The sequence below is a fragment of the Lycorma delicatula genome, chromosome 2 (genome assembly GCF_047948215.1).
Source record: "Lycorma delicatula isolate Av1 chromosome 2, ASM4794821v1, whole genome shotgun sequence".
NCBI classification, from domain to species: domain Eukaryota; kingdom Metazoa; phylum Arthropoda; class Insecta; order Hemiptera; family Fulgoridae; genus Lycorma; species Lycorma delicatula.
Genome location: NC_134456.1, coordinates 79,845,952 through 79,860,014, shown reverse-complemented (window position 1 = coordinate 79,860,014; position 14,063 = coordinate 79,845,952). Strand labels below are relative to the sequence as shown.

The 14,063-nt window shown below is 28.6% G+C and overlaps 1 protein-coding gene across 1 annotated transcript in view; it reads right to left on the bottom strand.

Moving 5' to 3' along the window:
• Rab3-GEF (Rab3 GDP-GTP exchange factor) overlaps nucleotides 1–14,063 on the bottom strand; it is a 316,556-nt gene that overhangs the window by 170,844 nt on the left and 131,649 nt on the right. The window contains exon 11 of the mRNA XM_075355604.1: nucleotides 12,283–12,409. Within this exon, the coding sequence (XP_075211719.1) occupies nucleotides 12,283–12,409 (127 nt within the window). The remainder of the gene's footprint in view (nucleotides 1–12,282; nucleotides 12,410–14,063) is intronic.

Below are 14,063 nucleotides of genomic sequence, written 5' to 3'. Positions count from 1 at the left end.
ATTTTTTGCCATTATAAATTGTGTTTTGAAAAAATCTAGTTTTGTTCAAGTATTCAACAATGTTAGATGAAATCTAACACACAAGTAACCACGTGATTTTCAGACACGCAAGTGATCCTGGGGGTTAATGATCCAATGATAATATTATCTGTAAAGAATAAATATTTTATGTATTATGCTGTAATAAATATTAATGCAATACACAATTAATACAACATTATGCTAAAATGTTGTGAAAATTGTTATACTTTCTTACGTCAGTAATTTACTGTAGATATTTTTTTTATTTTCCAATGATTTTTATTTATGGTGTTATCTGTTTATAGCAAATATCTGTACATTATTTTTTTATGACAATAAATGCATTTTAGATTCCTTTTCTGAAAGAAATTAACAGTTTCGAGACTATGCCAGACCAGTTATATTTTAATGCTAACACCTACTCAAGAATATCCTCTGATTACCATTCTATTTTTAGATTCTAATTAGCAACATATCCTAGCTTTTCAATCCATCGGTATAACATTCTACAGGTGAATAATGATAAAACTTCTTAAAGACCCAAATTCAACAAAGCTGTATAAGGTATCTGAAGACTCCTAGATTATCAAATGAATTAATCATAATCAACCAACCTAAATCTTTAAAAACCTTGAACAAATTGGTTATTGCATTAATTAATACATTGGATACAGAATACTTGTAATAAAATGAATCATAACATTATTAAATAAATTAACTTACCTTATTGTTAATATATATTTATATTTACAGCCACAGATTTATGAATTTTTAAACAATTGCATATTAAGGGCAAGTGGCTAATCTGCCATACTTTAATACCCAACTGCTTTAATTAAAATGTTAAACAAGTAAAGTGTTACCGTATAAGTAGAGTACAGAATTAAAAATTGGATGATATGTAGTTTATAATCTGATCTGTAAAATACCTTCAGTCCTAAGTTTGCTTTTAGAATAATATTATCACACACAGATATAAAAATATTAAGCATAATTATGTAAATAAAAAAAAAACACTAGCACTTAGGTAAGTAATATCTTAATCTAATAAATTAACAGAGAGAAGAGAGCAGATGTATAAAAATAAGACTAATTTTAACTAGCCAAAATAAATACTTATGATAAAAACTAATAACTTGGTTTACCTTCCAAAACTGAAAGAAAAAAATGAATATATAGATGAAGAGAAGGAGCAAAAATAAATTTAAGTGGAAAGGCAGAAATCCTTTGAGAATGGAAAAAACAACATGCAGTTTTGTAAATCATATTAAATAAATACTTATAAAATCAGTGCAACCCAAACTATTTTTTTTCTCATGCAGAATGTTATTAAACCAATATGTTTATCAAATTATTCTGAAAAACTATGTCATTGCTTATTTTTATAGATCATACTTATTTCAGTTCATTTTACATACTAAAACACCTAACGGAAAAAGTTATTTTATTCAAAACAAATAACTCTTTCTATTAATGTAATAATAACTATTCAATATAATGGTAATTTAGTTGATTCTTCTAGTAACAGTTGGGCTAACAATGAAGCATTAACTGAATTTATATATTATAAATTAGATGAAAACCATTTATCTATTTCTGTAAGCAAGGGAATAAGAGTTTCAGAACACAGTTACTCAGAATTTGTTACACAGAATATCAATAAAAAAAACGTTAGAAAACTTTTTTTTAATTGAAGATGGAGTCAGAAGGCCCAACTTTACCACACAGGTACTTCAACCATCAGGGTAATTTTCCAGCCACCAAACAGAAAATTAAGTCCTGGATGAGTAATCTCTCCAGATTACAAGAATATTCTGCCTCTATAAATCTTGTCATCCTCAGAATTTACCCATCTGATTATACTTAGAGAAAACAAAATGGGAAGAAGGAATCACAGATAAGGAAAAGGGTGGATGGTGAATAATGATGATCTACAATACGATGATCTTGACATAAACAAACCCAATATGTCATCCAAAGTAAAGGTCTTATGTTCCTTCAGGCAATAGGCATCCATCCTACCCGTAACCACTTGGGATAACAGGATATTTTTAATCAGTATGAGAGTACAACATTACTGATCATAATCAATTATAAATTAGTCATATGAATAAAATTACAGGGATAACTCAAAAGCACATTATATAAGTGCGATTGAAAGTGTTAACTCTCTCTACTTGTTAGTGCTTATTTTCTTCTCTTAGTAAATACAATGACAGTGGCATTACCATTAATCAGTTAATTCCAACACCTAAGTCCTATTAAAATTTAATAGGACTAAAGAATAAGAATAAGACTAAAGAATGAACCTAGAAAGTTCCTGCTGACAATATTATTACTAATTACAAGTAAGGAAGTTGGATGTTATTATATTTTTAATAGATTTTTTTTTAGACTCATCAATTATAAATGGTAACAAATATAGGTATTAATTCCATAAAATATGATAGCTGCTTGCGACATGCAATAGCAATAACTTAAAAAATAAGTAAAATATTAATCAATATAAATAATGTATATTAATGTAGATTTAGAAAATTCTAGCAATAAGAATTATATTTAACTTGTTACAATAATCCAAACCTAAATTAATTGTACATGTTTAACATTTATATTATTTTACTGCAAACTAACATAGCTTTACAGTTCAAGTCTGAGCTGATGACACTTAGTTATAAATTGGTATCTTAATCATAAATATAAAGTAACCTTTACATACAATTTCCTTTGTTTGTTTTTTATACTTACACAAATAAAGAACATGTCTATTGTGAAATACAATTATACATTAATTCTTTAAATGCAAGAAATATGAAATTAGTAGAGTAATGAAGTTTACTCTACTATGAGATGAGAATGTAATCAGTGATGGGAGGATAAGAAGATGGGTTAGACAGTTTAACAAAGAACAAGAAAATTACAATGATGAGGCATGGATTGGAAAACATCTGCTCATAATGATGATTTGGTGTAGCTCAAAAACAAAAAAATATCCTGAACAAATCGTTTCATCTATCACTTTCTTGTGACTTTCCATAAATTTCAATTACTGTTCTCCATAAAACTGCAACAGCTTAATGATGCTGATACAAAAGCTGAAGAGCATTAGGTGTCTTAATAGGCAATTTTTGACTATATAAAGATGTTACTCTGACTGGTTCTATGCTAAACATCTTAATATTAGTGGAAACTATTCTAAAAAATAGTTAATGATAAATACTTTCTTGGAAAAACAAAATTGTTTAAAAAATAAACTATTATTTTTTAATAGCTTAAATGTACTTACTGTCCAAATGTGCCTCATATTAAGTTTGTTTTGTTCATCAATAATTCAATATAATATACAACTACAGTAGGTAAAATGCACATAAAACCAAGTTATTTGTGCTTTTCTACCTTTTAAAGATGGTTTAAACTATAATTAATACATATGTAAAATTAATACAGTTTAATATTAATTTTTTTTTTTAAATTACAAAAAAATTTAGTTAACAATTAAATTTGTAAAATAAACTGGAATTAAATTACCAAAGTACTTAACTGTTAATTATGATGCAAAGACTATAAAAGTAATTAAAAAAGCTGACAACAACCAATAAAATATTAAATGAACATTCTCAAAATTACAAAGAAAGTTATTCAAAGTACAAGAATAAAATTTTTTCACAAAAAAGCAAAATTTAACAAACTAGAAATTCTGTATGTAATCAGAAAAACTGTTGACTATGTTACAATGCAAAAAAAAAGAAAAAATACAGAACAAAGTGAAAATACACAGATAAAAGTAGAAGCAGAGAGACAACCATAATAAAAAAGCGATATTATAAAAATGTATTAATTTGCAATAAGCCTGAAATATTTCTCATTTTTTAATATAAACAAGTAAGAGAATTCAGCTCTACTCAACAGCCATGCTTCTTTTAAGTATTGCAACTGCACAGTAATGAAAAAGTAGATCAAAGAAAATATGTCTTCTGAGATGACACAGAAGATACAATAACTCTACATAAGATAATTCAGAGAAAGACTAAATATGAAATAAAAATTTTCTTTGAGCATAATGATCATTCCAAATTAATGAATTGTTAACAAGAATAATAATGTACAATAAATTTCCTCATTATCTTTCCAACACTCTCACTTAGTCATCATTCTGTTAATAGGTTCAATTAAAAGCACATTCTGTGTGATTACAACCCTAGCCTAGCGGTCTAAAGATACAATAAGTGATAGGTACACTCACTAACTGAAAAAAAATACAGATGCTTACGGACTCCAATATATTTAAACTTCTGGAGCATCATACGAAAGAATTTAGTCAACATATTTTCTCCCAAGAATACATCAGCAATGTCATAATTTAAACACTACCGTCTGCCTAGTAACAGACAATTAAATCAAAGTAGATATACTGCCAAGTACAAATTTTACTAACTGAAGCAGGACCAATAATTTCCAGTTCTATTCAGTCAAGTAACTTTTACCTATTTTCCTTACCAATCAATCAATTATATATCAAAATAACATCCTATTACATTCATTATTTCCTATGGTTATAATAATTCCATTTCCCAAAAGTAGTACTCATTGTCAGAAATGTACAAGAGCTGGAAAATAATCACATTGTTTTACAATCACACTTGTAACCTGCCATCAATAATAAGTCAGTTACTTCCCTGCAACTCATTCCAAGTCAAGTTTCATTACTGAAAATATGTTATCCCCAATTTTTTGAGTATTATAAATGTGAGACAAAAGATAGAAAATTTCAACAAATGTGAGACATGAAGTGTGATATAGTTTTAATAAGAAATTTGTCTTGTAGATGTATGAGAGAAGTGCATCAGGTCATAAATTAAAAGTACTAAGAAATCATACTTGATTCAAATATCTTGCTCAATGAAGGAAGATCTAATTTTTATAATGAAAACTGTTTTAGACTCTGGCTGTGAAGGATTGAGTCAAAGAGTTTATAATATTTATAAGAGAAGATAATTCATCATTTATGTTTTATACGGCTCATTTCCTTGGATACCAAGGAATCTTCTATGTAAAGTTATTGACAAATGAGATGATTTTCAATCATCTTGAAATCAAAAAAAAGTTTGTGTTGAATGGGTTCCTTACTATCGTTTGAAGAACAAAAGAAAAAGTGAATGGAAGTGGTGTAGAAACTTTTCTACTGCTAAAAGTGAGATATCAATGAATTTGTTATTCTATTGTTACTGCTGATGAAACTATTAGCCTACACAGTTAAACACATGGAAAGTGATGGCTGGTGTTTTCTGGAACCAGAAATGCTTGTACATGTCAATTTCATGCCAAGTAAAACATACACTTATTGAAAAACACATAATTCACCATTGTCCAACACAAATTAAACAGAGAACCTATTATTTAACAGCATTGTTGGTTTTTTTCTAATATTAATACCTACAAGCATTCAGCAGCAACTACTCAAGTGCAATATCAGAAAGTTTCCAGAGAAGTACTAGAGTATTTCACTACAGAGTTTTGATCTGGCTTCTAGTGATTTTCACTTGTTCCCTAGATTAGAAGAATTTTTAAACAACAGTCATTTAGGAAGTGGCAAAAAAAAATTGTCAACAGTTGGCTGAGAAACCTATTCCATAATAATGAACTAGAAAAACTAATGACACAATATGACATGAGTTTAAATTTGAACAGCTATTAGCTAAAATATGTTTCCTCTTCTGTTTAGAATATTAAAGCTATTTGTTTCATATCGTGGCAGTGAAAAATTCCAGCAGTTGAACAGTGCACAATTATCAAATACTTATGTTTTGCTTAAAAATACTCCACCAGAAACATGTTGCTTGAAGAAGCATATGAAGAATCGCCAATAAAGAAAATAGTAGTTTACAATTGCCATAAACAGTTTAGTGATATCACATTAATATGACACATTAATATTAAAGATGACACTGATAATAGGTGACTCTCTATTTTGATCAAGCAAGTCAAAAATATTGTTGAAAACAACAGAAGAAAAACTGTAAACAAAAGTTGCCAATAGTTGAGATACCACCTGGAAGTTGTTACAGAATTCTCCACAATGTCTGAATATGTAGTGCTTGTCAACACATTGTTCCAAAAATTTTGTCTGCAGATGAGACACTCACAACACAGAGACTTCATCACTACAGCTGATGAAGATCAAAATTGTTTGAGCACGATTATAACAGGAGATGAGACATGGTATTTTTTGAACAATACAGACAGTGTTTTGGTGTTTTGTCTTGTCTGGTGTCTCTCTCACTCTCTCTTTTGTATTCAATCCTATGATTGGTTAGCAGAAAGTTTCCAAAGTCTTTTATCCTAAGCCTTCCTTTTCAGCTCGACATAGGTTTCACAATTCACATCCTTTCCTTCTTCTCTGTTTAGCCTCCGGAACCACCATAAGATACTACTTCAGAGGATGGTATGTATGAATGTAAATGAAGTGTAATCTTGTATGGTCTCAGGTCGACCATTCCTGAGATGTGTGGTTAATTGAAACCCAACCATCAAAGAACACACCAGTATCCACGATCTAGTACTCAAATCCATATAAAAGTAACTGCCTTTACTAGGATTTGAACCTTAGAACTCTTGACTTCAAAATCAGCTGATTTGCGAAAAGAGTTCATCACTAGACCAACCCGGTGGGTCACAATTCACATCCCTCATAATCTGGTTGGTATACTCCAACCTTCCTCTCCCCTGATGATTCTTCCTTTCAGTTATTTTCTCAACAATAGCCTGATGTGTCGTAGTATGCCTGTTGTGTCGTAGTATGTGGCCAATTAGCACATCTCTTCTCTTTGTGAGAGCATTGATGAACTTACATTCTTCATTCATCCAGCTAAGTACTGCATTACTTGTAACTCTGTCAATCCACCTAATCCTAAGCATTCACCTGTAGCACCACATTTCAGGAATTTTTTGAATTAACCTTGAATATTGAAAAATAAGGAACCAAATAATATCTTTATTTATTACCTGTTTTAATATTATTACAGCTAAATTTTCTTTATCTTTAGATGATCACTATGTATTATAACAATCTGTTCGCTTTTTCCAGTGCATTCATATTATTTAAATAATCAATAAGATAAAGCTCATTTATTTCAGTATAGAAGTAGATGTGATCTACAAATGAATCAGTAAGTGATATCTTCATTAAGTGATATCTGAAGTGTAGTACAGTCCATTTGGTGGATTTTTCTATTTTTTCCCCTAAAAATTTGTTATGCTCAGGAAACTGGTAAAAATGATATAAAATACAGTAATTAAAAAATAACTTTATAACGTTGAAGGCATGTAGAAGTTTATTCAGAATATTAACAGAACTGGTTGAAATGTCATTTTGTAGACAAACATATCAAATATTAACTTATATAGTCCTATAGTACAAATTTCTTCACCATCAGCATTAGTGGGATCTGTTCAGTTAGCAAACTTGTTACATTTACCAGTGCAGAGCATGTTTGTTTGTTTGATTTCATGACACAAAATCCATGAAACTCGTTCAGAAACAAAAAACATTCTATAATTCCATGATTTCCACACTTGATATGTAAAGATCCTCCAGGTAGACCTACAATTGTTGCTTGGGTCCACAGTATGCTTGAGACTAATTATTCTGTTCAACAGAAAATATCAATACGTCACTGGCATATTTCTGATGCTGCTCTAGAACAGTTAGGAAGAACATTCTACATAGCTTTTATATATCAATGGATAAGCTTCTCATGATATATGCATTCCACAAACAAGCATTTGGCACATGTCACATAAAATCTGAATCTAAAAACATACAAACATACCTTCATGACAGAAATCCCTGGTACAGATGAGGCAACTAATTAAATATTCTTTGAAAAAAAATTTTTAATTATATAGAGGGAAATGAGATGTTCCTGAAAAATATAATTTTTAATGATTAGTCGACCTTTATGTCAATGGAAGATGAACATTCACAATGAGCAAGATCTGGGGCAGCAAAAATCCACTGAAATTTTGAGTGTCTTAAAATTTTTAACCAAATTAAAGTTTATGGCTTACTCCTTCCTTTTCATTGTGAATACCTTAAACAGTATCAAGTTCCTAGTTAAGTTAGAAACTTTTCTCATTCCAGAGTAAGAAACAGATCTCCCCAAGAAGTATCCTTTCACTTCTAACTTGATAAAAGTTTCCCAGGTCTGTAGATTAGTTAAAGTGGCCTAATTATACATCCATCTGATTCTCTGGATTTGAAATTTCTTGTTTTTTTATGCAATTTCATTAAAGAGTAAGTGCCTATTTCTTCCATACCTTCCAATCTTGCTGAACTCAGTAACTGAATCACCTCATTGCCTAAGTAATGGTAGATGTGCAGAATACAGTCTGGTAAAAAATCGATTTCAGGTGGGATCTCATCCCGTATTAGTTTACATTATTAGTTTTCCAAATTGGATTATATGGAGTGCTATAACAACGGCACTCCAATTAAACCAATGACTGTTTAAAAAAAAAAATTGTTATTTGCTATTGCAAAATGATATCTCAATCAATCTGTAAATATTCTGAATAAATTTCTGTACAACTTTTTAAAATTATGAAATCATTTTTAAATCGTCCTGCAATGATTGGTATGCTCAAACTTCATTTATAGTTAGACTTAACAATAGTTTATAAGGAATCACTACTCTGGTACACCAAAAAAAAGCTACTCAAAAAGGTACATAAAACTCACTAGCACTTAGTTTGAATGCTTATTTGCCAACTGCCACCCTCTTGCCTCCCACAATCTCCTGAAAGTTATGGGAGTTACTGAATGAAAGGAGGAAATTGGAATATTTGTTCAAATTCAATTCAAATTAATTATTCAACATCGCTATCTAGTTTATAGATTAACAACTTACTACTGAGCTTGACCTAAGTAAATTAAATTATTTTAATTTTATTAACATTGCAAACAAAGACATAAGCAGCTATTTTACACAAACCCAAGTATATAAAATTATTACGACTCCAATCATCCTTCACAGAAAGCAGCAAAATTAAACTGGTTAAACTCCAGCCACTCTTAAAGAATAATTTCATCTAGTTCAAATACAACAAAGAGTGATGAGATGAAAAGTAATATATGAGAACTATTTATAGACATAATACAATAATAAAAATTTTCTGGATCCACTGGAATGCAAAATTAATTATAATTTAAGTAACGAAAGTTTTAAGAGGTGAAATACAAATTTTAAAATATGTAATTTATGAACTAAAGGTTTAATACAAGAAGATTAACTGTACAAATCAAAAGAAATATACGTTTAATTATGTATTTTGTATTAACTGTTATACTATATTCCTTAATAAAGAGTAATTACATTTATATTACTTCAAGTATATTTATCAATCCATATACTATATTTAAGCTTCCTAATGGTTTAAAAAAGAAAATTTTATATTTATGTTATCCTTATAAGAAAAAATAAAAGTGAATATCAAAATGTGTATGCAAAGTAATAATTTTCATGCAAAATTTGAATAAACTTCATTAAAAAAATAGTGATGAAATATTAACATGCTTGTGCAAGTAGACAAATGCTTTTCAAGAACACCAGTTCATACCTGATCCATCTGTTGCATAGCCTTGTGTTTTGAAAAGAAAAAAAGACAAGTGGTAAGGGAAAAAGATAAAAAATGCACAATGAAAGAAAATTAAAATTCAAGACAAAATTTGATTTTTCAGAATATAGAGTGAAACTGTCTGTAAAAGCTTAGGAATAATAATTTTTTTATTGTGCATTAATTTTAACTACGAGTAAAACATTTGCTGTTGTAGGTGACATTAAGTGCACATGCCGCAACATTAATTAATAATGTGAAACGTGTAGTATTTTTCGTGGATCCTTCAAAAACTTCATCAGTTATTTCAGAAAAAAGATCAACACATCTGTGTATGATTGTTTTTAAATAATACGCTTAAGATATATAATCAAAAATTAAAATGAGTGATAAAAAGCAACACCTATAAAAAAAATAATGCAATCCAGTATCAAGCTATGACTTGAGAACAACTCACTATAATAGGCATAGACAAAGAAAATTACTGAATATAATTCTTTACATCACAATCTTTTAACAGAAATGCAATAACAATAACTGCAGTTTTATAACAGACAATAAATGCATGAGTAACACTCTAAAAGAGGAGAGCATTATGTGTCTGATGTTTTAACTTAGCAAACTGATTCACATCACATAAAACTGATCATTTTAAATTAATGTCTATAGCAGAAATAATTGAATTTGTTTGAAGGTTAATTATCTATATTTATCTTTAAACTATTATTCTAATAATACTTTTCTAGGCAATCAATTTCTTTATTTTCTACATTTATTTCTATATTTTAATATTCTTTATATCGGTTATTTTGTTTTTTTTTTTTTTATTAATTAGATGTTCAGAAATATTTGAAAATTCTTTCTTTACATTCTTACAAGATCTGTAGTTTTTTGCCCTTTAAAAAACATAGTAGTTTTTCTAACACATATTTACAGCATCAAGCAGAATTCAATTAGATAATTCAGTTAGCTAATTTTATTTTTTATAAAATTTTAATCAAGGTGTTTTAATATATATATATATATATATATATATATATATATATATATATTCTTTTAAATAGACTGAAAATGTTAAATAATAACATAAGTGTTGTTTAGGCATGTCATTTTTACATGATGGTTTTAAATAATTAATGCTTAATAAATTACATAATAATAAAATCAGGGCCAATCAATTCAATGATATCTTGTCATTTATATATATTTTAATACCTAATTAAATTTCTTATTAATAATAATTATGGTTGACATATAAATGAAATAACACATACTAAAAATTACAGTGGAATTAATTGAAACTAATATTTTTTCATAACTACAAATTTTTGTAAACCATAACAATCATTCCTGCTATTATTTATGAAAAGTTTTAAACATTTGCTATGAAATTACCAGGAAGGTGTGATTCAAAAGTTCAAAAATGAAACATTTATAATTCTTTCCTGAATGCTTGTACAAGGTGATTGACTAAACCAACAGGACTCTGTTGGTATAGTTGCAGAAGCTACCAGCATTGATCTATGTCCTATTCAAAATCTTCCAAAAATGTTTCAATAGATAGAAAAATCATTAAAACATATTATGTATAAAATGTAAAAATCCTTTAAAGATTTTGATTTTGAATTATAATTTTCATACAACAAAGACTTATTTAAACTCCTTTGAATGCTACTAGAAATATGAATCTGTGTAATAAAGGTAAACATTTTATTAACACTAGAAACAATATTTTGTTTTACCTCAAAAATCTTGTATACTTATATGAATGTCATTCATAATAAGAAAAAATTGATAATTCATATTAAATTCCACTAAATACAAGTCAAACAATGAGTCACATCTTACCCTAAGATATGATTAGTTCAATTCATAAAATAAGTACCTCAATGATTTCTTATCAACACTTAACAGAACTACTCTCGTAATAAGTTAACTTTATTAAACAATAGCTCATTTTACTAATTACACAGGATGATTCAAATAATCTTTTTTTTATCACTTACCATGCTCGTTTTAAGTAAATTAAATATGGTGGCATATAATAATAACTAAGATGGATCACGATAGTTAAATTTCACTAGAGTGAAATTACACAAAAGCATTTATTAGCATCATACAGTTCTTTTATGCACTACCTATTCAAGAACAATTGTATTTTGAAGATGGTAGTAACAATCTGAATTAACAACGAAGTAACTTACACCAAAAATAGCCTGAGCAATGAGGATATGTCAATTTTGTAATATAATTTTTTCATTAGATTTGAGCGTTTTAATGATAAAAAATTAACTATTTTCATGAATAAAAATGTATTATTATTATTATACAGGCTCATTCAATTTAAATGATGTATGGTAACAACTTCACTCAAAATAATTACATTCTATAATAATATTAACATAAAACAGATTTCTATCCAAAGAATAAATCGTCATCAGGTACAAGAAATGCACGACTACCACCTCCAACAAACATAACACTTAAAAAACCATTCTCAATAAATAATTAATAAACAACAACTTTAGAAGTGTGTATTATCATAAAATTAAATATGCACAAATAAATGTATAAAACATTCTGCAAGATGTGCAACCTGAAAAAATATTAAAAAGCATAAAACATAAACAATTAAAAATATTTAATTACCTGTTTAAGTACATTCTTCAGTACAGTTCCCTCTGGTTCTGGAAGAGGAGGTAAAGACTCTTGAGTACCAGAAGGGGGAGAAATTTTATTAGAATCTAAATCAACTAACCAGATATCATCAGGTAACCTAAAAACAATATAACAGTAGTAATGTAGCCAAAATTCACAAAATGCATATTATATTAAATACAAATCATATTTCAAATTGTACCTGTTTTTATTTTGTGAAATCATAAAACAGCAACATAAGATGGAACGATAAGAAAAAAAATTTCACTCAAAAGTTAACTTCATGATTTTTATAACATATAAAACAAACAAATTGTAACAAAGCACACTTTGTAACATAATCACATGAAATTTAGGTAAAATTTACACAATTTTTTTTTGGTAAAAAATAAACTTTTTTAAATGCATCATTCAACTTTTAACCTTACAAACAAAAAAATTAGTTTCACACAAGACTTGCATTTTAAATATGTGGAACAATACCTCCAGATATTTTCAGAACTATTGTCCAGCTTCTTCATCAGTTGTGTGAAAGATAGGACTTTATTACTGCTGGTCATTTTGAAATGGTTAAAGGATCTGATTAAGATGTGATCAAATAGTTTGATGCATTTTTAATATTACTATTTTTCTCAAACTTAGTGAGTTGGCAAATTTCGTAGTTCAGTTGTGTTGGTTTCATGACTTTTACATATTATACGTAAAATCACCATGTACAATTAAAAGCTACTGCTGCATGATGTAAAGACTGAAGTGTGGTGCACTGAGTGGGGAATGAAATCACTGGGCCCATTTTCTTCAGAGACACAGTAAACTCAGCGCATTACATTGCCAAAATCTTCCATCTTCCAGCCCTTCATAGAGTAACTGTGGGAAGACAAACAATGTTTCACGTATTTCCAGTAAGATGGCGCAGCAGCATATGCTTCCTTGGAAGCAGTGACTCAGTTTTTACACATCTGACAAGACTGCCACAAAGGATTTATTACTTCCATGGTCACCTGTCCAGTTGTGAGGCAATCTGAAGAGCAAGGTTTACCAGAACATTCCACGAACTCTTTGACGCATACAACAGAATACATGCAATACCATTACCAACATCCAACGGGATGAATTACAAGTTGCACTAAATGTAATTCATCAGGCCAACTGTGTTTGACCATGGTAGTAAACATTTTTAGCAGTACCTGTAGGGATGGAGGAGCCCACATAAGTAGATTTTTGTCTTTCATTTACTTGTGTAATATTGCTTTACAATTCATGTGTTCTTTGCTTGCATTGGGTTCGGTTTATCTTGGGGCATCCCGTATTTTGTGTTTTCAATATAGTATTTAAGATATATTTTTGAATTTTACTGATAAAATTTATGCATTGAACTTTATCATACGATGTAATGTAATCAGAAAATAGTTCTGAAAAGATTTCTAGAAATATATTTAAAAATTAACTCATATTTTAATTATTTTTTTTTAAATATATGCACATTTTGTTAAGTCAATCAACTTATTTAAAATAGAGATATTATCCTGCATTATCAAGAAGTAACATTTTCTTGTCTTGAAGTTGGATTTGCTGATGATATAGTAATTCTAGCCGAGAGTAAAAAGGATTTAGAAGAAACAATGAACGGCATGGATGAAGTCCTACGTAAGAACTATCGCATGAAAATAAACAAGAACAAAACAAAAGTAATGAAATGTAGTAGAAATAACAAAGATGGACCACAGAATGTGAAAATAGGAGGAGAAAAGATTATGGAGGTAGAAGAATTT